At 36.9% G+C, this 24,754-nt stretch overlaps 1 protein-coding gene across 1 annotated transcript; it reads right to left on the minus strand.

Moving 5' to 3' along the window:
* Nucleotides 1-2,298: 2,298 nt before the first annotated feature.
* cluhb (CLUH binding protein of NUMT mRNA b) lies at nt 2,299-22,921 on the minus strand. Its single transcript, XM_030153278.1, is given in 33 exon segments — nt 2,299-2,376; nt 2,453-2,512; nt 2,514-2,557; nt 2,560-2,590; nt 2,694-2,758; nt 2,761-2,789; nt 3,419-3,540; nt 3,807-3,842; nt 3,844-3,933; nt 4,066-4,146; nt 4,242-4,381; nt 6,502-6,655; nt 7,390-7,474; nt 7,548-7,798; nt 7,901-7,963; nt 9,388-9,465; nt 9,468-9,542; nt 9,643-9,743; nt 9,827-9,928; nt 10,809-10,936; nt 11,020-11,331; nt 11,412-11,587; nt 11,814-12,032; nt 12,833-12,925; nt 13,358-13,505; nt 13,620-13,745; nt 13,863-14,017; nt 15,942-16,072; nt 16,148-16,288; nt 17,190-17,361; nt 17,472-17,632; nt 18,419-19,920; nt 22,709-22,921. Coding segments are annotated over 32 exon segments (5,106 nt in total). The 5' UTR covers nt 19,878-19,920; nt 22,709-22,921.
* Between the last annotated feature and the right edge of the window lie 1,833 nt (nt 22,922-24,754).

Genomic DNA, 24,754 nt, shown 5'->3' on the forward strand with positions numbered 1-24,754 from the left:
AACATACTCCGGATATAAATGAAAATACCAATTAGTTACGCAACATGACATCTTATTACAATAAAACATTCGTTATCATTTACAAAGATAATAAGCTATTAGACTGATAAACGTTACTACTGGGTTGTAAGGAGATGTTAACTACAGCACAAAACGCATCAACAGAAATGAAGATTACCACGACAAAATATTAAAAGCCTTGCAGTATAAAGGGATAAATTTAAATTATATGGGTATATATGCAACATCTGAAGATATCCCCACGGCTGAGGAAAACATGGCAGTATACTGACAGCACCTAACGTTAGCTTAGCCGGCTAACTTACCACGTTAGCTCATCCCTAATAACTTCCATAAATAGACGAAGCTAACGCTAGCCAATGATGTTAGCTAGGTTTCACAACAAGTGTCTAGATGCATCTAAATTCACTGACCGAAAACCACAAAATTGGCCTTGAGATCACTATCATGTATATCGTGGTAAAATAATATCACTGTTATCCTCTCCTCACGCCCCTTCTCTTAATCGATGCTCTTGTGAATGCCAACTATGCCACTTAGCTTAGCTTTCGGCTTCTCCGCCATTTTGAGATTGGAACGGAAAGCGCAGACACTGCAGGCAATTCGTCGTCAAAATAACAAGTAATTTTAAGTGTCAAAACATGAATATGCTGGCATGTACGCACTTATAACTCACCTTTTGATAGATGGTGATATTCATAGCCCAGTGTCTGATCTAAACGTCTGATATAAAACTCTAGTTTTGATCCGACTTTTCACATCAGCCGGCACGGTCAGTCAGATTTTTTCTCTTTGGTGCCCGCCGCATTCTCCCGGCCCCGGCTAACGGTCGCGATTGGACATCGGGCACGCGCACGTCGAGGTAACGGTGACGCGCAGCATGAACTCCGGTTTGCTTATGGAGTTAAAGGAAAAACACACCGTGAAATATTAGTTCAGTACATGACGTTTAATATCATGTGCAGTCATCAGTATTTTTCGGTTTGATAAATGACGATAAACACGCTCGTTATTGAAGAGGTCACATCATTAATAATGTAAGTTGATGTAATTTAAAGACAGAACTTGTCTCCAATTACAGATAAAACATGGATGATATATTGTATCATTATCAACCTTCAAAACCCTTTTATTTCGTCTATAGAAGTAATATTTACAAAAAAGATTCATTCACAGTTGTCAGACAATCCATCTGAAAAATGGCAATATTTATCTAATTTCCACCCTACATAGAATACTGGTATGGTTATTACTACTGAAATTACTATTGTCTCTCAACGACCACCAAGCAATTCAGGACACGTGTGGAAAAAGTAATAAATTATGATCGACCTGTATGTACCTAAAGGTCATAGAGATCGACGGGCAGATCACCCACTCTGAACTGTTTATAGCACAACTGTGAAGCCCGTGGACACATGGGGAATTGCAGGGAAAAATAATACTCTCACAATCAGACTGAATTACCTCTTCACAGTGGTGATCTAAATCTTTATTCTCAGAGCACATTTGAAAAAAAAAGAAAAAAAAAGATCTGTTGATGACCACTAAAATGGCTGTAACTAGGTTTACTGAAACAAACACATTTTTTTTTCAAAATTACACGTCTGCACCTGTCTGTTACGGGGACATAGTTGTTTTCCAAACTAGGCTAACCGTTATTCAGGTCCACTAGGTTGTGATTTCCCATTGTCTGTCGATGTCTGACTGAACACAGGTGTTTATTGTAACCGTCCTAGTTCAAAGTTCAGTGCTGTTCCCCACTGTTGTCAGAATTCAAGTGTCTTTGCTTTAATAACTGTTTTTCTAGCTCTTCCCTTGAACCTTCTCCTTTCCTTGAAACTCCGTCCTCAGATCTGCCACTTCTTTAGCACTAAAGAGACAGACATAAGAGGAGAGCGCAGAAGTAGTCGATGTGTAAGAAAGTGGTAATTCAGAAAATTGAATCACCTTTAACATTCACCTTTTAACAGAATAAACATCAGAAGAGGTGAACATTATAACCATTGCATTGACATATAAAGCAATTCAACAATTTCAATTAAAAGATTAGTCTGTCTCCTCAATATTTCCAATGACTTGTCAATGTTAATCCTAATTTATATGAAGATCTAAAACAGATCCCAAATGTATATCTTCAAACAGCTCACCACTGTGTATATGTGTTTATCTCTGGGATATATTGACACTATATTCATGCTTTAAAATGCTTGAAAATGTGTTGTAACTCTTGACTAGGTGTCTATTTTTGTTGCAGTATTTTACATTATTTCCATATTACCTGAGAGGAATGAGAATGATCCCACAGGTTAGGTTGAGTTGTTGAAGGATTGTAGCAAGGTTTGGTGATGTAAACTAGGGGGAAAAATCTCAAATGAGGTACAATATAACTGTTCGATGGGTATATAAGAAGGTTTTATTTTAAGTGTGCATACCTTTGGAGGTGGGACACAGGCACCAGTGTGTTACTGTAGATTTGGTTGATGACTTTCCTGAAGGATTACCGCCTGCTGAGTGAGACTCTTTAGATACTCTGGCTTTCCTTTGTTTTGTCGTGGCTGTCACCAACCTTCATTTGAACAACAGTGAAGTCTCTTAGTTACAACCATTAGACTGCAGCATCAAACATTATGCACTGACTAGCATGGCATATACTGGTACAATATGAAAGCATACTTGTCTTTTATAATTGAAAAAGCCTCTTTCTCATGTTGCAGTGCTGATCGAAACTCTCCTTACTCTCCAGCATAGTGGCAAGAAGATGATGACTGCACAGAAAACAGACAAGGCAGTGAGAAGGAGGTTTATCTAAAGAAAACTAACCAGAACAGACACACACAATTTAGTATACCTATTTATATTTGATCTAAAGGTTTCTAGTCATTCTGTTGCATGTGTTAAGGATTATTATCGTTATGCTGAGAGTATAATATTTAGTGTTGAAAATATCATCTTAATTATATAAGTGCACTGACTGTACAGTTAAACAAACATATGAATTTGCTCACATGTTATTCCTCTGCAATACAGAACAACTATGTGTTCTTTTCAGCTGTTAGCCTGATGTTCTACTGGTTTTAAATAAGTCACATCTATCAGTGCATTATAGCATTTTACACAGCAATGTGTTTCTGTGTCTTTTCTTAGATCATATCTTTAGATATGGGATTTCTAAGGTTTTTTCACTCAAATCCCCATAATATGACAGTTTTTTCTTCTTTTATATTGTTTTTAATCTGCACTGAAAATGTGTCTATTATATTTCAGCTTTTGTTTGGTCCAATGTGTTCAGTGTTAAAAAGAAATCAACTCAATTATATAGCAATGCTTGCTCACATTGCTGATATATCTATATCTATATCTATATCTATATCTATATCTATATCTACTCTTTTACCTGTGAGCATGTTTTAGCGACATGGCACCATGGTATTTTGAGGTTAAAATTAAGGCATTTTGTAGAAACTTCTGGGAAAGCTCATACTCCATCAGTCCATGAAGCACCAGGCCCAACATACTCTAATAGAGGAGATGGACACATCATCACACAGGAGGGACAGTGGCATAAACAAAACTATGTAACCTAGTCAAGAAATGGATCAAAAAGTCTTTAATTAAAACATTCTTTTATACTCTCTATTCTGCTTTTCAGCTTGCAGTTCTATAAAGGTCAGAAGTGGATAGTTAAAGGATAAAAGACCCTGATGTTGTCCTTATATTACCTGTTGATAGTAGAGAAAGGTAACTGGACTAAAGAACAACGCTGCTGCTGAGGTGTCACTTACATCCAGAAGTGCGACCTGTGGATGGTCTTCTCCACAACACAAGCAGAGTCAGGTACCGAGCACGATACAGCAGCTGAAGAGAGGTGGAGTGACGGCCTCCAGCAAAACAGTATAGAGCAAGGTGAGTCTGAATCACACACAGATTAACTCATCACTAACCGGTGCAGACAGCAGGAATATTAAAATATACCACTCATAATAAAATAAAATGTGTTGGACTGATATCTGCTGGTGTATCCAAGAAAAGGTAAAAACTCACATAGTCTTGAATGGTCTGTGGGTGGTCTATCCCTTGCACTCTTTCACTACTCATGACAGTCTTTTCCTGGTGGCTAAGAGCCTGTGAACATGGAGGACAGAGGAAGGCTCTGATTTAGGAAAGATCGCAAATGAAGTGTATAATATTTGAAACTTTACTTATTATTTATCACTTACATCTGCGTAGTCACCCAAGATGTAACTGAGTCGTCCCAGGAGACGCAGACAAGTGCTCACGTCTTCATGTAGGACACCGCAAATGCTGCTGAAAAGAGTCATGGCCTGGCTAATCAGCTCAAAGCCATCTTTAAGAAGGCCTATAAGCAAACATAAAACACCAACAATGAGTGTAAATACAACAACTTCTGCTCACATCACCTCATTCTGTTTGGATTAATCTTTCTTCTTTTTTTTTTTTTTATTTAATCATTCTTTAACCAAGAAGTCACTTGAGCAAAAAATCACTTTGAGACCTGGCCAAGACGGCAGACGAGTCAATTTGAAATTCATAAATAAAAAATGAGATGTGCACGTAATACGACGAAAAACAACAGCTACAGTGAAAACAAAGACAGGAAGAAAGGAGGCAAGGTACACGAGACAAAATGAATCCCAAGGAGATAAAATCCATAAATTGAAACAGATTCTTAAGATTATTCCAACACTAGGGAGTAAAATAAGAGAATTCTTTCAAGTCCTGTATAAATCCAAGGTAGTTTATATAGCAGCCACGTTGAGTTCTGACAGCTATTGACAGATGACAGAAAACTGTACAAATAAGAAATGAGTTTACAGCTTCGTAATACAAAGTATGCAGATGATGTTGACTCCCGTCTTACTCCTGCATTAATGTGTACATGTTGCATTTACTGCTGTACTGATCTTTAAAGTTGAGTTACTTTATATACTGTTGGTGGTTTAATGTACCGTAATGCATAATATTCTATAAGATTAGGATAATGTTTATATTCACTGATCTATTTTAACCTATAAAGACCCAGCTTACTTTTGTGCCAGTTTCCAAATGAAATTTTCTCTATATCTAACCTGCCTTAAGTGATGTATCATGATTTATTCATCATGTTTTCCTCCGTATTTTGTATTTGGTCAGTATAAATCAGGTATTTTCCTGTATTTAATTTACTGATCATGTAGATGTTCATAAAAGTTCAGATTAAAGTTGAGGGTTATTATATCAGAAACCGATAGAACTGAAGACAAAATAACTATTTCAGCCAAATCTATCATTAGCTGAACATAAAACAAGTGTCTTCATCCATGATCAAATTCCATGGGTTTTACTGGTGAATTAATGTTGTAGAAGATGACGGTGTTTCCAAATTCACTATGGAGCCTCTGAACGTCCAAATGGGTCATATTTGATGACCATGAAAAGATGACAAACTGCATTTTACACCAATTCTTTACATGTATTAATAGGATTAGTGGATCAACAGGTATTAAACAGTTACATCAGTAGATGGTTTTGGTCACCGGTGGATGTTTGGGTCTTACGGGTTAATGTATCTCTAACAGGTCAACTTTTCACAAGCTCAGAAGAACAGTTTTCAGTTTTGTCAAAATGTACTTCATTTTTCAATGATTCCGAAATGAGTTATTCATCTTAAGAGGCAGAAGTCATAAATCTAAACAGTACCAATATGTTGCTTCAAGGTGTTTAAATGACTTTTGGAGACAATGGACAGTGAGTATTTTCTATTCCAGTAGCTACAATGTGATATTAATAAGATGATGCCACAGATGACTGCTTCAGTACTGCACTCTCTTATACTGTAGGTGTTTATTTGCAAGTTTAAGTACACATATAGTTTCTTATTTTACTTTTTTTTCTTCTTCCATTTTTTAAATTATATCTTGTATATAGAATTTGTTATAGAGACAACATCTACCGGCAAAGAATTCCTTGTATGTGTTTACATGCAAAAGATAATTCTGATTCTGATTCATAAAAGGTAAAGGGTTGGATTTAACTAAGTAAATATGTGTTTCAGATCCTTCTCTGGATAATTACTGCAGGGATTAATATATTTCAGCTGCAACAAGTTCTTTAAACCTAACTGGTGCAGTGAATAGCTTCTCATTTCTTAAGGTGTCATAAAATGGACAATGCCCGGATTCATGTAGCTAAAATTCTTAAGAGTGGTTCAGGGAGCATGAGACATCATTTTCACACATGGATTGTCTACCACGAAGTCCAGACCTGAGCCTCAGTGAGAATCTGTTGAGAATTGGATGTACTGAAGAATGCTTCACACAGTGGTCTAACTCTACCATCATCAATACAAGATCTTGGTGAAAAATGAATGCAACTATGGATGTAAAATAAACAATGTCATGGCAAATGTGTCCGGTTATCAAAGCCAAAGGCGGTCTGATAACATATTTGAGAGTGCATATCAGAGTATTTGTCACTCACCCTGCTGTACTGCCTCCTGCGCTTGTTGAACAAGCTGCGAGGCATCTGTTGTTGTTGGTTTGAGATGTTTCACCACAGGAAACATGTTGACAATGTCCTCCTCAGCAAACACTGGCCTGTGTCGAGACTCAAACGCATACTCCCTCAGTTGCACCTAAACAGAGAGAAAGAGAAGGGCACAAGGTCTTACACTGTTTAAGTGAGTGAAGAGGATGGTTTCTGTATAAAGCTGCATCTACAGAAGGTGAATGTGGAGGAAACTATTTAAGTCTAAGGGGTCTATTGTTTTCTAAAGCAACAAAGTGGAAGTGCTGCTGGGTCTTCTTGGTGATTATCCACTGGTGCTCTTTGGAAACTTGTGGTGTGTCTTACTATTTGGAGTCCAAAAAAAAAAAAAAAAAAAAAATCCACATTACCATTAAAGATTGCAAAAAATACTGTAGGATCTGTGTAAAAATAAATGCCTTTTTTACTCCCTGGCAATCATTTAAAATACAGCCAATGTGTTGCGACCTCTGGTCTTCATCAGGGCCTTTTCACCAGTGAGTTACACACCTAAATAAATAATAAATACAAAAAAAGAAGAAGAAAATGAAATTTAAAAAAAATATAAAAACAAATTATTAATAATAAAAACAAGATAAATCTAAAAAATAATACAATTAATAAAACAAATCAAAATAAAACAAATATAAATTAAAAAATAAAAATAATAATTTTAAAAAAAACACAAAATTAAACACTTAAACAGTGAGTGAAGAGGATGGTTTGTGTATAAAGCTGCATCTACAGAAAGTGGAGGTGGGGAAAACTGTTTAGGTCTAAGGGATCTATTGTTTTATTTAATACATGAATGTTTTATGAAGACAGGTATGCTGGAAGTCTGACCTGAATGCCTGTCTTGATGGATATCTCTCTCAACAGGGAAATCCTCTGGAGGCTGTGAGTTTCTATGACTTCATCTATGTTTCCACTGAACACAAAGAGAAGAGTATAGTGTAAAAATCCACATAACCAACAGACACACACTTGCCAGTCACCCACACCTTTGTATGGTGCAGTGGTAATAATCTTCTGCCTCAGTCCTGATCCGGCTCCACAGCTCACTGGAGGTCAGTTTAGCCCAAACAGAGTCTGTCAACAAGGCCACTCGACTCCCGTGACTTCGTCGACGTCGGCTCCTGCGACGGGTGAGAAGCTCATCAGAGCAGGACTCGAGAAAACCAGAGGAGGAGGAACTCAGGAGGCAGTTCAGGAAGTGACTGACGGCAGCAGAGAAAGCTGCAGGTTCCACATCCTGACAGAATACAGGAAAGATATTACACCATTTGAAGACAGAGGCCGGTGTGTTACATCTGAATATTTAGCATCAGACTTGTTGGAGCATTCTTTAATTCACCTGTAAGTAGTTCCTGAAGATGTGTTTTGCACTTCTAATGATGACTTCACTGATAGAAATTCTCTGTGAAGGAACATTTGATCATTTAATAAAGACACAGATATACAGGTAATCAGTTCTGATTTCAAACAAGTGCAAAAAATGTTTGATTTAGGCATTAATTTAATATCCTAGGACAAGACGAAATGTGTTTTTGCACAAAGAACTAACAGAAAAACCCTGTAGATTGCCTGAACTGAACCATTTCAATGAAGTTGGATGTTGTGTCAAAAACTAATCATAATAGTATGGGGAAAAAAAACCCTTTATTAACTGCTGCAAACAAAACTAATGCTTAAGCAGGTATATATCATATCAGGAAGTATTCTTTACATGTCTTTGGTATGTCTAAAATTTTTACTTCTATTTGAAAATTAAACTTTATCAAAATGATTTAATAGTGGGTTATATAAGAAAATTCCTCGTTTGCAACTATTCTTATGACTGCATTACTTTATCTACTATGACATTATTGAAGCCACACCAATCCTTTTTTGTTTTTATCATTTTAAGTATCTTCAAAGCTGAAAATAGGTAATCAGTTTTTGGCAGATGTTCACTTTTGGCTTGACAGGGGCACCTACTAGTGACATCTGCAGCAGTGACATGGCTTTGTACTGAACTCATTCTGCTACTACAGTGTCATTGAGAAACCTGCATTTACATGGACTGTCCTGTTTGCTCTGCTGTTTCTTTCTTTTTTTTTTTTTAATAATTATTTACTATCAACTCAATATCTACACACAAAACATATTTGGGGACCTGATATCCAAAATGTATGTTTTTGGATTACTTACATTTAACATTAGAAATATAAACTAATACAATGCCTATTTTATGTGTTTTACAGACAAATGTTCAACAAAGGAATATTAAAAGCTTGTTAATGTGACAACTGTGCAATCCAAATAGATGGATAATTCATACGCAAATAAAAAATACAGAAATATTTCTGATTTTTTTATTTTTACTCACTGCACTGCCTTTAAGTTCAAGAATAAGATAAGATAAGATAAGATAAGATAAGATAAGATAAGATAAGATAAGATATACTTTATTGATCTCCCAAGGGGGAAATTCAAAAGTACAGCAGCACATACCACATACATAGGCATTAAATACAATAGAAAAATAAAAATAAAATTGTTAAAATGACTGAAACTGATATGAGTAAAATAATAAATAAATAAATAAATGAAGTAACAAGTGTGAAGAAGGTGACATTGTCAGTCGGTGAGATGCAGACTAGATTCAGAAATGTGTTTAGAGCAGGACGCAATTCAGGCATAACAGCCAAACTGTTTTCTACACTAGCAAATTTCATCCTGATTTTACCTACATAGTGCTTTAAGAAATTGTGGGAGACAGTATAAAAGTAATATCAGACACAGGAAGTTATGTTGACTCACATTTATTTAATGTGACTGATCATGTTTGGAGTAAATTACCTGCACATGACTGAGCCTCCCCCTCTCCTCCACCTTGTCCAGCTGCTTCAGCAGAGTGCCAAGGTAACGTACGTTCACACACCCCGCTGATGCAGCACCGAGGTCAAGGTCATCCCATCCATTGGCACCGCTGTGTAGTCCAGACAGTCCTTCAGCTACCACAGACACACATAATAAAAAAAAATAACATAATAAGCTTCACAAATGTACTTAAACATTAGACATAAGAGGGTACTGGTCATCTGGACATCTCACCACTGCTGGAATCTGGTTAGACAACAGAAAAGCTGCTGCATCCCATAATAACTGTTTCTGCCTCTGAACCTCCTCAGCATACTCAGGGGGGAAGCGGACACCTGCAGTAAAAACACACATTTAATATTAATCAGATTTTCTTAATGTTATTGACTTTGTGTGTTTGTATGACTGCAGCTGATACCTGGGGAGCAAACATCTGGATTGAAGCGGATGTCAAAGCAGGAATCAGTCACTGATCCAACAGCCTTACAAGCTTCCATGATCACACTTTTCTTCTGCAAATCTACAAATAATAATAAAACATAATGTTGTGTATAGAGTTGAATTTTCAGTGGTTGATTGTTGATTGGATTCCAAGAAAACAAAGAAAATCACAGAAATCTACTTCTTGGCTTTTTCAATATATATTTTTCAAAAATTTAGTAGCCATATATTTTTTCCATTATATTTTGTTTTATTTGGGACATTCTGCTTTTATTAGACACAAATAGTGATAGAGGACACTGATAAAAGAGATAGAGATTGAAGATGAGGTGTAAAAAAAAGTTCCAGGCAAGTTTCAGGATTTAAATTTTAAAGTTATCATTTCACTTTTCTTCTCTCCTTTTATGCATTTATGTTATTAATAATAATAATAATAATAATAATAATAATGGATTAGATTCGTATGGTGCTTTTTTGGACACTCAAAGCACTTTACATTATTGACCCATTATTCATGAGCTCTCACATTCCCCCTCTGGTGGTGGTAAACTACACCTGTAGCCACAGCTGCCCTGGGGCAGTTCGCTCCTCCGACCACCACCAAACATTCATACACCAGTGTGAGTGGCACTGGAGGCAAGGAGGGTGAAGTGTCTTGCCCAAGGACACAACAGACTGACTAGGACAGAGCGGGAATTGAACCGCCAACCTTTCGGTTATTGGACAACCCATTGTACCTCCTAAGCCATGGCCGCCCCGTGCCAGGTGGCTTCTGCAAAAGTACTTGGAATCAAAAAATAACTATTGAAAACTACCTGACTTCTGCTCTGACAATGTTCCCAAACTCTGAGTTGGATTGGTTCTTCTATCAGGACAATGCTCCTGTCCTCAGCTAGGTCCATCTACCTCCTGAGCCACGGCCACCCCAGCTGTGGTTTTATCTCTGGGTCTATCCTCACCAACTTCCCTCAGCCCTGTGTTTTCATCTTCAGACTTCTCTGCTGAATCTGCTGCCATCTGCTGCCCGTCAGGACATCTTTCCAGCTCTCTGAGCCCCTTGGACACCATGCTGACATAGAGTTCATACCTGCAACAGACCACAGAGGATAAAGGAGAAAATAATCTCAGTTTCTGTCAACAGCTGCACATCTGTATTAGTAGATTAACCACCTGTGTTGGATAAAGGCGTCTATCAGCTCTGGTCTCAGACTGGCGAGTCTGTGACCACTTCGCCGCGGGTAACCAAACTGCTGACAAACTTTTGGAACCTCCTCTTCCACCTCTTTTGTCACTGAAATCTGCATGTTAAGATCTGGGGGTGTGGTCCGCAGCAGGTCCAAGATGTAGGGTCGTCCATCATTTCCCAGGATGCCTTTGGTTTCAATGCCAGAGCATAAATCCACTGGGCTGTTGTTGTGATCGAGCACCTGGTGACGCTGGATTTTCAGTGGTTGACATGTTTTATTCAAAAGCTCCAGAAATCTGCAAGTAAATACAGCCCTGTTTGATATTTTACTCATAAAGAATACTTGAATTTATTGTTTTGTTTGAGCGTGTGTTACCTGGGGTGTGTATAAACTGTTTCTCCGTAGTCATTAGAGCCATAGACGACACTCTGTTCCTGATTTTTCTCCAGTAGTCCAGGAACTATTGTTTGGGCAATGACTCGTATGCCACGGTAGTCTATCACTGCAGTCCCAAGTGTGTGAAGGCCTTTTATGTCAACAGATGCATATGCCTGTAGCAGAAAACACATTTTCACAGTTTTTTTTTTTACTATAATTGCACTATCCTGTATACTTTCTTTTTTTTAATAATTACTTTATTTCAAGTGGCTAGATTAAACTTCAACTACATTTTCTTTATGAAAAACTTCTCCTGACCTTTAATATACACAAAAATGTTTAATATTGTATAACAAGCAGTTGATTATATATGCAGGTGTTTTCTGTTGGGATCCCTACCTGCACTCCTCTCAGGTCACAGATGGCAGCAGAATGAGCTGCAGCGTTTCCCCCCAGAGGACTGTAGTGCTCAGAGACGTCAAACCCCAGGCTGAAGAAGATATTGTTCCAGATGAACATTTGCAGGTGAGGTGCCTCCCCTGGGTTTAATGGCACAACATTACCGTCAACGACTGCCACAGCACCTCGAGTCGCAGCACAAGCGAAGTCGCTGTTGGTCTGAGAGAGAATTGAACATCATGGTGTGTCAGTTCAGTGTTTGTAGACAAAGAGCAACATGATCTTATACCAGAGCAGTACAGAAGAAATAGAGGAGACTGAGGATGCTTCGCACATGTACACCCCCACCATTTACATACTTGTACTTTTTCTTCAACATTATACTCTTAACAGTACAAATTTGAGGTATTTGTACTTGACTTAAGTATCTCCATTTTATTCAGCTTTGCATCAATATAACTTTTTGCCTTTTTTCATCCGTTTGTCCAAATTCTCATCTGTTGTAAAATGAGGGATAAAGTGTTGCTTTATGAGTTGAGGAAATTTTTCATCTTAAGACACATAAACTAAGCATGAAGCTAAAAGCAGGTTTTTTTCTGAGCTCATGAGATGCATGGTTCTCACAGGACAGCAACACTAAAAACTACATAATATCTATATTACACATAGATATCTATATGATATGAAACATAGCTGTAGAATAAACAACAGAGCAGTATATGAAGTAGTTAGAATGAGTTTAACCCAAAACATAAGTGAAGTGCAGCATACATATTATGTAGCAGGAAAGAGAAATACATCATATACTGTATATAATAGTAGAACCCAGACAGTAAGTATTTTATTATAAATAAAGATTTTTTTAAGTACATGTTACTGAGAATACTTACATACAGCATGATATTAGAACTTTTGATTTATGGGTTTGTAAACTTCTTCACCCACTAGTGTTTTACCTGCCTCTCCAAACTTTAAAATCACCCATGGAGTGCATTACAGGACAGTTCTTAGGGACTCACCTTGAATATACTCCTGTCTCTATGCAGACGCTCCTGTAATGAGTCCTTTGGAAGTTCTCTGCTTCCCTGCAGCTCCTCATTCCAGTCACGACTCTGTGTTAAAAAAAAAAAAAAATCGTAATAAAAGTCACTGATGATCTCCATCATCATCAGTGAGTCTCAAAAGTACAATGAAACAGCTGGATTACTCTGGAAATATGAGCTCTCATGCATGTGGCATATCTTCTCTTCATTATTACATTACTGCATATTTAAGACAGGACAGAGTTCACTATATAAAGGATGACATTTAGTGTTCTCTGAGGTTACAAACACATCACAAAATGAAATGTGCAATATTCCAGTGAATGAAGGCAATATGAAGACAAATTGTATAGGGTGAATTAGTTGAAGTTTGGTGAGCATGGAACAGGTTGAATGGATACATTCTTCTAAACTACACTTACATCAAAGTGATGTAAACTGAAGATATAAACTTTAAGGCAGAGATGAGATTGTGACCAGATGTGACTCTGAGCCCTCTACCTGTCCAGCTGTGTGCTCGTCTTGGCCCATGCGGCTGGTGTGTGTCTCCTCTGCTCTAACTCCATCCAGGATGTGGTCTCCTTGAGGAGCGGTCCAGGTAAACAACTGGAAAGATGTTGCTATTCTCTCATAAGGGTGTTGCTGAACCCTGGTCGACAGCAAGCAACAGCAACATTTCACTGTATCACTCAATAAACAATGAACATACATACAGTTTACGACAAATTCACGTCACTGTTTTTGAACCTGATTATTTTCTTACCTTTTTTTCTGCAACATGCTGTAGTTTTTCCTGAAGGCAGGGCTGACCTGGCTGAGAAGCTCTACCAGAGAGTGGCAAAGACTTCTAGGTACTGCAGGCTTTGGGTTGAAATTGAAGGCAGTTGATCTGGAGAAGACAGAGCACGGTGGAATATCAGCTCTATTTAATATGTAGAGGGGGAACAAAATGAGAAAAAACAAAAATCAATCCTTTTGATTTATGGAGATTAAACATGTTATTTACTGGTTGATGTAAAAACCACGTGTAGAGGATGTGATGTTGAGCTCTTTGTCTTCCATGGTCAGGACATTGAGGTACATTAGGTCTCCGTGCATCTTCCTGTTTCCTGGAGGAGGGTTCCAGCTGCTCATGGTCAGAACCCGGAGGCACTGTAAGGGCTGTTGACAGCAAGAAATACGCTCATAACCTCCACTTTAACCCTTTAAACTGCCATTATAACAGGCCACCAAGGTGTCTTCATGTTTTCTTTGCAATAAGTGTCCGAAAATGTCGTTTTTGACAATTCTTTTGCACCGTTGTTTTCAGAAAGACCTTTACTTTCAATATCATTCCATTAATTATCATTATTATGAATAATAAATGCTTAAAACAGTGTGTTTTACAATAAAAATGGACCAGAAGTTTTTTTTGCATATTTATTGTCAGAAACAACTGTAAATGTCTATAACGAAACTTTTTGAGATTGCAGAAATAAAATTTGAACTGTTTCACATCAGCTCAGACATGCTTTTTGGTCTTGAACATTCAGTATCTATTTTATGGCTTCATATTTGTTGTTATTTCCTGGTGTTTTTTTAGCCCATGTGGAAGTCTCTGAAGCAGTTCCTTTCTACTTACAATATAGTCCCACATTGCTGCTGTAAAGTGTTATATAGTGTCAGAAAGCCCACGGTCACAGCTTTCAGATGCCATTTGAATTTTGTGAATAGTGCAAATAGTTCAGGAGTTACAATGTGTGTGTGTGTGTGTGTGTATGTATGTATGTATGTATGTGTGTATATATATATATATATATATATATATATATATATATATATATATATATATATATATATATATATATATATATATACATATGTATACACAGGGTGGGGAAGCAAATTTTACAATGAACATTTAGTTGTTTTTTCTCAGCAGGCACTACGTCAATTGTTTTGAAACCAAACATATATTGATGTCATAATCATACCTAACACTATTATCCATACCTTTTCAGAAACTTTTGCCCATATGAGTAATCAAGAAAGCAAACGTCAAAGAGTGTGTGATTTGCTGAATGCACTCGTCACACCAAAGGAGATTTCAAAAATAGTTGGAGTGTCCATAAAGACTGTTTATAATGTAAAGAAGAAAATGACTATGAGCAAAACTATTACGAGAAAGTCTGGAAGATACTCTTAAAGAAGAATGGGAGAAGTTGTCACTCGAATATTTGAGGAACACTTGCGCAAGTTTCAGGAAGCGTGTGAAGGCAGTTATTGAGAAAGAAGGAGGACACATAGAATAAAAACATTTTCTATTTTGTCCATTTTCTTGTGGCAAATAAATTCTCATGACTTTCAATAAACTAACTGGTCATACACTGTCTTTCAATCCCTGCCTCAAAATATTGTAAATTTTGCTTCCCCACCCTGTGTGTATATACATATATATATATATATATATATATATATATATATATATATATATATATATATATATATATATATATATATTTATTTATTTATTTATATTTTTTTTTAATCAATTTTTTTCCATAATTCAAGTTTTTATTGGAGTTTTCACTTGGTACACAACAATCATACAATGCTGCTTAATGTTAACAAACAGGGCTTCTATACATACATGAAAAGTATCAAAAATGCTATAAAGTGTGGAAGTTCCCAAGAAGAAAAAAATAAAATAAAATAAAATAAAATAAGACAGATAAATAAATAGATAAATAAATACTAGAGGGAATTAGTTCTGCTGTCATCCTGCTGACTGCCAGTCATACTTATGTAAGACCAGAATGGCTCCCAAACTGGTGTTGTGGTCCCAACCCTATTATTAAACTTATGAAGCATACATTCATATGAAGCAGTCTTCATCATCATATTTACCCATTCTTTAAACTGTGGGGCTTTAGGGGTTTTCCAGTGTTTAAGAATAATCCTAACTGCCATTGAGACTCCAACCATGATAAAAAATGCAATATTTTTTTATGTAAAGTGCAAAATATAGTGCAGTGGTTAAAGGGGATATATTTATCAGCTGGTTCTATACTATATTCTGCAAGTTCAAAAAATGAAATTCCCTCACCTTCCAATCATCTCTGATTGGCTGCAGAGGGGTAAGAGGTCGGTCCTTGCATCCAGGGAGGACATATTCAGGTGGGCTGCAGTCAGTACAGCCTCTTTCAGAAGCTCGCCCCTTACCCACACTTTCACAATCTAAAGGGGCAAATGTAAGGGTCACAATTGGAGGATGGCTGAAATGCACAAACAACATAATCAGTTAAACATTACCTTTGTCTCCTTGAGTGAAAAAGTTGAAGTAAGACAGGGAGCTGCCGTTTAGTCCATTGTACGCATCTGTGGGGTCGAGGCTTTGCAGTAGATCTCTGACGTGTCTCAGATGGAGACGAGCATCACGGATCGAGTAAGAACCTGGAACATGATCAGAAAATATGCTGATAAAGTGCTATATATTTTCTTTCCAAAGTGAGGAGAGCAAAGAGAAAGATTGCTCTTGTTCTAAGTGTTTCAGAGGAGGATGTCATAGAAATCAGATAATAAACCTAATAAAGCTACAAAAACAAAGAATAAATCTAAAATTAGAAAGGAAAAAGTGGTATTACTAATATGCAATCTGTTGATAATGCTGAGACCAAAAGTAATTTTACTGTCAGTTTAAAAAATGTTTTTCTTGCTGAAAGAAAACTGCGCAAAGTTTTTTTTTTTGTTTTTGTTTTTAAATCTGCATTGACTATACTATGTTGATACAATTTGTGGAGTCATGCTTATAAAAGAAACTAAACTTTGTGTATCATTCTGTATTATGCTTTGTAATAAATGCTTTTTCATGAGCTTTGTATGAGTCTACAGAATGACTCAGAAAAATATGTGAAATATCACCTGCCTCTTTTCCTATCACACTAGTAACTATAGCACTGGATCAATGCTGGAATTCATCCAAATGTTTTCAGGATGAACCCAGAGCCTGATAAAAAAGAATGCTTTTTATATGTATGTACAGTGAGATGGAATGAAACATGATTGCTAAAACATAATTTAATTTAAAACACTCCCTCTATAAAGATATTTTACTGTTAGGAAATAAACATAATGCTGCTTTACATAAACCTCTGTAGTGGGAGTTGAGGATTTCACTGGCAGGATCTGTTTACCTCTTTCCTTACTCTATTTATTTATCACTCTTTTCTACACAACCTACATTCATCTCAAATTAAAAAACAAACTAAAACTAAGGTGAAATCAAAACCAAATGTAACAACTAAATAATAATAAAAACTAATCAATATTTTTAAACTGTAATAACTCTGGTTACCCTCCACCACCTTGATTACAGCACCGTCCTGAAGGCCCTGAACACAGCGCAGCTCTGTGAGGCTGTCGAGTACAGAACCCCCCAGCTGGAGCGAGAAGCATGTGCGATGGCAGGTGATCTCATGGTCCATCAGCACCTGGTGTAGCTCTGCAACAAGCATCTGACCAGACACCTACGAGTTTAAGACAAAGAGGAAGTGTGACTGGGGTGAACTGGAAAGGCATATATTCAGTAGATGTACTGAAATCTTAAAAAGAATGAATAACAATAACACAGCAGGACCTGAAGCTCAAAGCTGTCCACTCCAGGAGGTTGGATTCTCACAGAAAATCCTGTCTCCTGAAGCTCAACTATGTCACGGATGCTAAGTTGCTTAATTTTGTCGGTATCGGACTGCTCAGGGCCATCACTGTCTGACTTTTCTTCAGTTTGAAGAGGAGGTGCTGTTGATGACAGTTTAGAAACAATAAGTATTGAACCGGTAAAAGACTGTAAGGCTCTAAATATGAAGTAAATAAATATGAGCATACTCCATAGCACAGGTGTCAAACACGCGGCCTGGGGGCCAAAGGGTCCCTTGGGATGAATTTGTGAAATGCAAAAATTACACTAAGATATTTACAATCCTTTTAGTTCAGCTTCCACATTCAAACCAATTCAATCTCAAGTGGGTATGGCCAGTAAAATACTATCATAATAACATAAATAATGACAACTCCAAATTTTTCTCTTTGTAAATATAAATATTTTCATGTATTTACACTAAAATAAAATATAATTTCGCAAAAAATGTAAATAACCTGAACAAATATGAACAACCTGAAATGTCTTAAGAGAAGTAAGTACAATTTTAACAATATTCTGCCTGTTACTAAATGTTTTGTGTGTTTGTAAATCCACTGTGATCTGTAAGTTCTAATGTACATGTGTAAATGATAAACTGAGGCAGAATATTGTTAAAATTACACTTATTTTTTCTCTTTGTTCATGTTATTCACATCTTTTGAAAGGATAGTTTGCAGATGTAAACCTTTTCATAATGTAAATTTACTTTTTTCGCTCTAAAACAGAAAAGTTTGGAGTTGACATTATTTATATATTATTATGTTATTATTTTGCTGGTTCGGCCCACTGCAGATCAAATTTAGCTGAATGTGGCCCCTGAACTAACATGAGTTTGACACCCCTGATCTACAGAGAACACACAAGCACAAAAAAAATATATACACCTTTGACATGTGGTGCTTCCAGAAACAATCTGTCGACTAAAAACAGGGTCATTTGTTTGGGTTCAGGCCCGGTGTCCTCTTCCTGAAGAAAAGCTGTCCCCAAATCCAAAACACACTGCTGACTAGTATGGTTGTTTCCCCTTTTTGGAGGGCAAGTGGTGTTCTGGCTGTCAGCCTGATCCACACTGACCACAGACTGGTCTATGTTCTCTTTAGTCTGGTCAGTATCATATCCAATACAATCATCATTCTGGTGAGGAGAAGCCTCCGTCTCATCTGTGTGGTCATACTGTTTACATTTCGTTTTTGTGTGGACACTGTCATCCTCATTTTTTCCATTTTGTTCTGACACCACAGTCTTCTGCTCCATCGGTTCATCATCCTGATGTTTTGTCAGGTCTGTACAACATTCAGCAGGTTCTAACTCTGATCTTTCAGAGGTGTCGTGGTCTTTTGTCAGATGTAAGTTCCTCCGTTGTGCCATCAGGTCTTGCTCCTGCAGAAGAATCCTCTCATCTGTCTGGTTACCAGTGTGTTCTTCCCTTTCCATCACATTCTCCTGTGTTGACAAAGTGTGATGCTCTGTCAAGTCTACATGTCCCTGAGAAGCAAAAGTGTTGTGTTGCTCTTTATCATTATTAAACCCCTCTTTAAGGCAAGTATTTTGTTCTTCTTGGAACAGACGTGTTGAAAAACTGCTGCAGATCTGTTCTTTTTTCAGCTTTTCTTGCTCAGATTCCTTGTCTTCTTTTACCGGCACATGTAACTTTTCACCGCACATTTCAGGATTTAATAGATTCTTCTGTCTCTCTGAATGTATTTTAGTAACAGTTTGTAAATCGAAATACTTCTCAGATGATGCAAGTGCCTCTAGAAGCACATCAGCCTCCTTCAATCCTCCATGATCTTCACAAACAAAGCTACTATTTGTTTGTGTGTGTATTTCTCTCTCTGGAACTTCATTGTTGAACATGAGTCTTTCTGTTTGCGTCTGAACTTCTGCCTGGGACTCCGTCTGCGTCTGTACACCCATCACAATCTGCGTCTCCGCTTCAGTCTGCGTCTCCACTTCAGAATATCTTCTCCCTCCCCATTCATCAGGTCTGTCTTGTCCTTCACCTCCTAGCTCATCCACCCTCCTTCCCTCTCCTCCTCCGTCCTCCTCCTCCTCAGACACCAGCAGACACACCATGGGCTCCACCAGGGCCATGTCACCTCCGAGGTTGCTGCTCAGGATGAGATCAGGAAACAGGAAGTGTTCGGGTTCCAGGGCGGGGTTAGTCTCACCCGTGGAGATGGTTAACAGATCGTCCTCCAGGTCATCGGGCAGTGTCAGGGAGTCACATTCGCTCCCTTCGCTGGAGAGCAGAGGGGATCTTTCGGCTCCACCTTGAGCTGATGCATCTTTACACTTGAAGTAGTTTGACAGTGTGTGACAGCACTGAATCACGTTTCCCATGGTGCCTCTGTGCTCACTAAAGCAGTGTAGATATGCAGGTGACCTATAGGGAGAAGAGGCTGCACAGTTACTAAAGCACAAGGAAAAGAAATTCAACAAGATCCTTAAGAGTAACACAATACAGCTACTCATGATAACATACTGACCATGATCACTGATAAAAAATAGCTCCACCCACACATCTGTGAAAGTCTTTCAGTCTCATCAGTTTCCATCTCACACGTTTTACATACAATCTGTGCATGCATGTGTGAAGTTTCTGAATGACTAACAATCTGACAAATGTGATGGCAGAGACTTTTGGAGCGGGTGTAAACAGTTTTGATAAATTAGGAACCACTTTACCTAAGGAAAGTTGTGTGTGCACAGCTATGGTAAGTACAGTAGATCAGAAAAAAAGCAGAACTACTCTAAACTGCACTGAATCTAGAGAAGAGTACATACCAGAGGCTCCCAAAGTTTGTCAGCTCAAGGTCTGAAGAGAAATTTGATGATTGGACTCAAACATACCAAAAAAATCTCAATGAATTGTACTGATTCTTCCATTCTTAACACTGCACTGTAATAAAAAAAAATACTCAAATATTAGTAAAATGTCTGAATGTTACTAATATAAAAGTACAGTTTTTATAGTAAAGTGTTACTGGCCAAATCCAGTGTATTTGTGCAGACTGACTCTTTGGATGTTTTATTATTATAGAACATTATTTTGTTGTGTTTTTACAGGAGGATTTTAATGTTGTAGATTATACCACTGGCTATGTTAAAAGTTAGCTGTAGTACACCACCTACTTCTTTACTGGAAATCCGCAGCATCCTCCTCCAGCACACAATGGATTAATGAGGTTATGTCCTTTGTAAAAGTAGAGAAAATTAGATATTCAAAACAGGGAAACATGAACAAATTCTACAATAAATGGCAACTGTTTATGGATTTTTTTGAGACAATGTAATTCCCTTCCTTTTATTCATTTTATTTTTCACTCAGTTTAATTTAATTAATTTAATTATTTTTATTTATTCTTTTATTTTTTTCTGATGTTTATGTGATCAGTTTAATTATTTTACACAGACTATGTCTTAGTATTCTTTTTATTGTATTGTTTGTCAGGTTTCATCGTTATTCGTTCTTAAAAATATGCAAATCTAAATCTAATGGTGTATACAAACATGGTTGATGCTGACATAAGTGTGCCCTGGTATATGTAAGTAACTTTGTTCCTCTTGTATACACATCAATAAAAAAATATGAAACAGAAAAGTTAGCTGTCGTACTACATCGAATCACATCATTTTTTATGTTATAATTTCCAACTGACTTAAAGTTTAAAATAAATGTAGCACACTTAACATATGTCTCTCTGATATGTAATGGAGTAAAAGTATCAAGTAGCATAATGCATGTCAAAATTCTGTCTATGTAGTGTTTGTTAATAGAGTTGTAAGTTGTACAACTGGAATTAGGCAAATTAATCCAAATGACGAAGTACTATTAAGTTCTTTTTTGCTCATGTGTAGATTCAGTAGAAAAGGTTTTTAAGTTACGTGCAGAAGGTTTAGGATGGAATTGCAGACACTGGACAAAATATTCATGTAAATGCTTCGATTAAAATATAATCACCTTAACGCATAAAAACCCAAACAGCCACCAGTGACCAAAACCATTTACTGATCTTAAATGATGAATAACTTCTGATCCATTAATCCTATAGATACATGTAAATAATTGGTGTAAAATCTAATTAGTCATCTTTTCATGGTCATCAGATATGACCCATTTGGACGTTCAGAAGCTCCATAGTGAATGTGGAAACACTATCATCTTCTACGCCCTTGATTCACCAGTAAAACCCATGGAGTTGGATAAATGACAGTGGATTAATGACACACTTGGTTTATGTTCAGTTAACGATACATTTTCCTGAAAAAGTTACTTATTCTTCAGTTTTCTCTGTTTTGATATAATAACCCTCAATTTTACTCTACGCTTTTAAGAACATCTACATGATTACAAAAGTAAATATAGGAAAATACCTGATATTCAGGGAAAAAAACACAAAATCTCTTAAAAACGTTAAATATAGAGAAAAAATTAATTTGGGAACTGAAACAAAAGTACCACTGGGTCTTTATGGGTTAAGCAAGAATTGTGCTTTTATTATCTGTCAGTGACCTCTTTATAATAGACATTGTGGTCTTCTTCCATTGAGTCCACTATGTCTTAACAGTAGTCAAAAAAGGTCAGACCACATGTTGACTCTACAAGGAATGTTTTTTTTGTTTTGTTTTTGTTTTTATAAGCCACTGTACGTGATAATGGTATTTTCCTTTGGCTGCAAACCGCAACATCACCACTAAAAGTCACTAAATTCTACACACTGCACATTTAGGTCTTCTGTTATCTGTAGTAATGCTTCTAAATATAACCACAGAATGCCTTTGTTATAGTCTCATGTGCAAGTATGTGTATTATGTTTGGAATGTGTGTGTGCATAAATGTGAGTGAGCTTAGAAAACAGCTGATGAACGGAAGTGCTACTCCATCAGTATCACCTCTTGAAGTGAATTTCAATGAAAAAAAAAATCAAAAAAATCAGAAACATGTTCATCATGTATGGAATCCAAAAACAAACATCTTCAGGACAAGTTAAGAGTTAAACATGCTTGTGAGTTGTGTATATTAATTTTTAGAGCATCCCAGTGGGCTGATACTCCAAGATACTGACACCAGATACTGTTTACATCTATATACATATCAAATTCAGACAGCAATATCTGCATATATGTCACAAACAAAGAAAACTATGGAGTAGTCCGTGTGGAGGCCCTACCATCAGTGGTGAGACAGGGTGAGACTGCTGGTGTCTGTCATCTCCTCTAGGCTCCTCTGCTGTTCATCTTGTTAGACCACAGAGCTGAGTTTCCCAGGCTTTCCTCTGTAGCAGCAGGCTGCCCTGTCCTTGCGTCCACGGTACACAAGCTGTGTGTCAGTGTATGTGTGTGTGTCTGCCCTTCATAGGTATAGAGCAGCTGTGAGCTCTATTCTGTTCACGCACTTCATACCCATCCAAGTCCAGAAGAGGGCAACCTTTCTTCTGCTTATGATGTAACTTCCTGTATCCAGACCAACCCATGCCATCTCTATCTACCTTGAATGTGAGCACGTGCAGACAGTGTAAAAATAGTACCAGTACTATTTGGCTGCAGTGAGAATGACACATGACACAGCATGCACACACACCAAGTCTTGGTTATCAGTTTTTTTTTCTGTCTCTTTTCCATTACGCACTTTTGGGTAAGAGCTGAAACGCATCTCACTGGTTGCCATGGCAGCACTGCAGAGATGCATTAACATTCTGAGCACGGTCGCCAAGACAACTGTGGGAACATTCTGGAATGGGACGTTTGCTATAGAGACGAGAGTGTACACGTAAACATCAGTCTGAAGCATTTTGTGTTTGTGTGGTAACTTTCTACACCTTAAATGTTTTATTCAGTTTCACACAACTTATTATTTTTCTATTTTGTTGCATTTATCATGTCAAGTTTTTCTACTGCTATCTTTTAGTTATATTTCATATTTTTACCCTGCCCTCCAAAGGGGAGGCAAGGGGTCATGTTTTCAGTTCGGTTTGGTTGTTTGTTTGTTTCTTTATTTATTAACCCTAGCAGCAAAACTATTGGTTGAATTCAAATGAAATTTGGTTTGTAGATTGCCAGTGACCGAGAATAGATCTCATTACATTTTAGCAAAAGTGGGTCAAAGTTCAAATCTTTAATGCATTTTTAAAATCTGTTTTTTTCCCTTTTACTTATAATGGGCAAAATTTCAAATGTCTGTAGCAGCAAAACTATTGGTTGAATTCATACCAAATTTGGTTTATAGATTGCCAGTGACCCAGAATAGATGTTGTGTTGAGAATAGACAATGAGTAGATAGTTAAATTTTTTTTAATGAATTTTTTAAATTATTTTTTCTTTTCCCATTTATTTATAATGGGCAAAAGCATCCATTTTGTTTCAATTTACTTCAAACTTGGCACTAACATAGAGGCAATTGATATGTTGACATCAGCACATGCATATACATGATGACATCAGCTGAATCGATGCCAAAATAAGATACAATATGTGTGAGGGGCAGGGTTTGTTGTACCTGGCACCACTTGCTTTACTGTTTTTAACCTAGGTTTTATTCCACGTTCTAAATTCTTATTGGTTATCTATCATCTTTCAGCTGCATCAACCTGTATGAAAGGTGTGATACAATGACTAAAAGAAGAAATATAAGGTGACTGATACAAACAATCAACACAATGTGTGTTAAATGAGCAATAAAGATGAATAAAAAAGCTTTAGCAGTAGCTGGTACTTGTACAGGGAATACTGATTTGTGACCTCTTAAACCCTGATCTCAGCATATCTACAAATGTTTTCCATTGATGTAAGTTATTACTCTGTCCTTTCCTCACTTGCTTTATCGCTATTTATCACTAACAGGATGGATAAATGAATAGAGTATTTATGTGTATACATTCTGCAAATATTAATATCATTAACATTATTAAAAGTGAAAGTTGCACAATAACTTCCAGTTATTAAATGATTCAGCAGCAAATGACAAAAATTTTAATTTCCAATTTTCTTCAACTTCTTATTTCATCTATGTTTTCAACTTTTCACCTGTTTTCTTCTTACATGTTCATGTTTGGAGGCTAGATGATAGTCTACATATAAATAAAAAGCTCATTTAATCCTCTAATCTACATTTACCTCTGCATATCTGCATCATTCAGGGTGAAGCTGCAATGCTAAATAAATCTGTAAAATAGATCCAGACTACCAAAGGCCCATGACTTATTTTCCTTGACTGCTCT

This window comes from Sphaeramia orbicularis, chromosome 14 (assembly GCF_902148855.1).
Source record: "Sphaeramia orbicularis chromosome 14, fSphaOr1.1, whole genome shotgun sequence".
In the NCBI taxonomy this organism is placed as follows: domain Eukaryota; kingdom Metazoa; phylum Chordata; class Actinopteri; order Kurtiformes; family Apogonidae; genus Sphaeramia; species Sphaeramia orbicularis.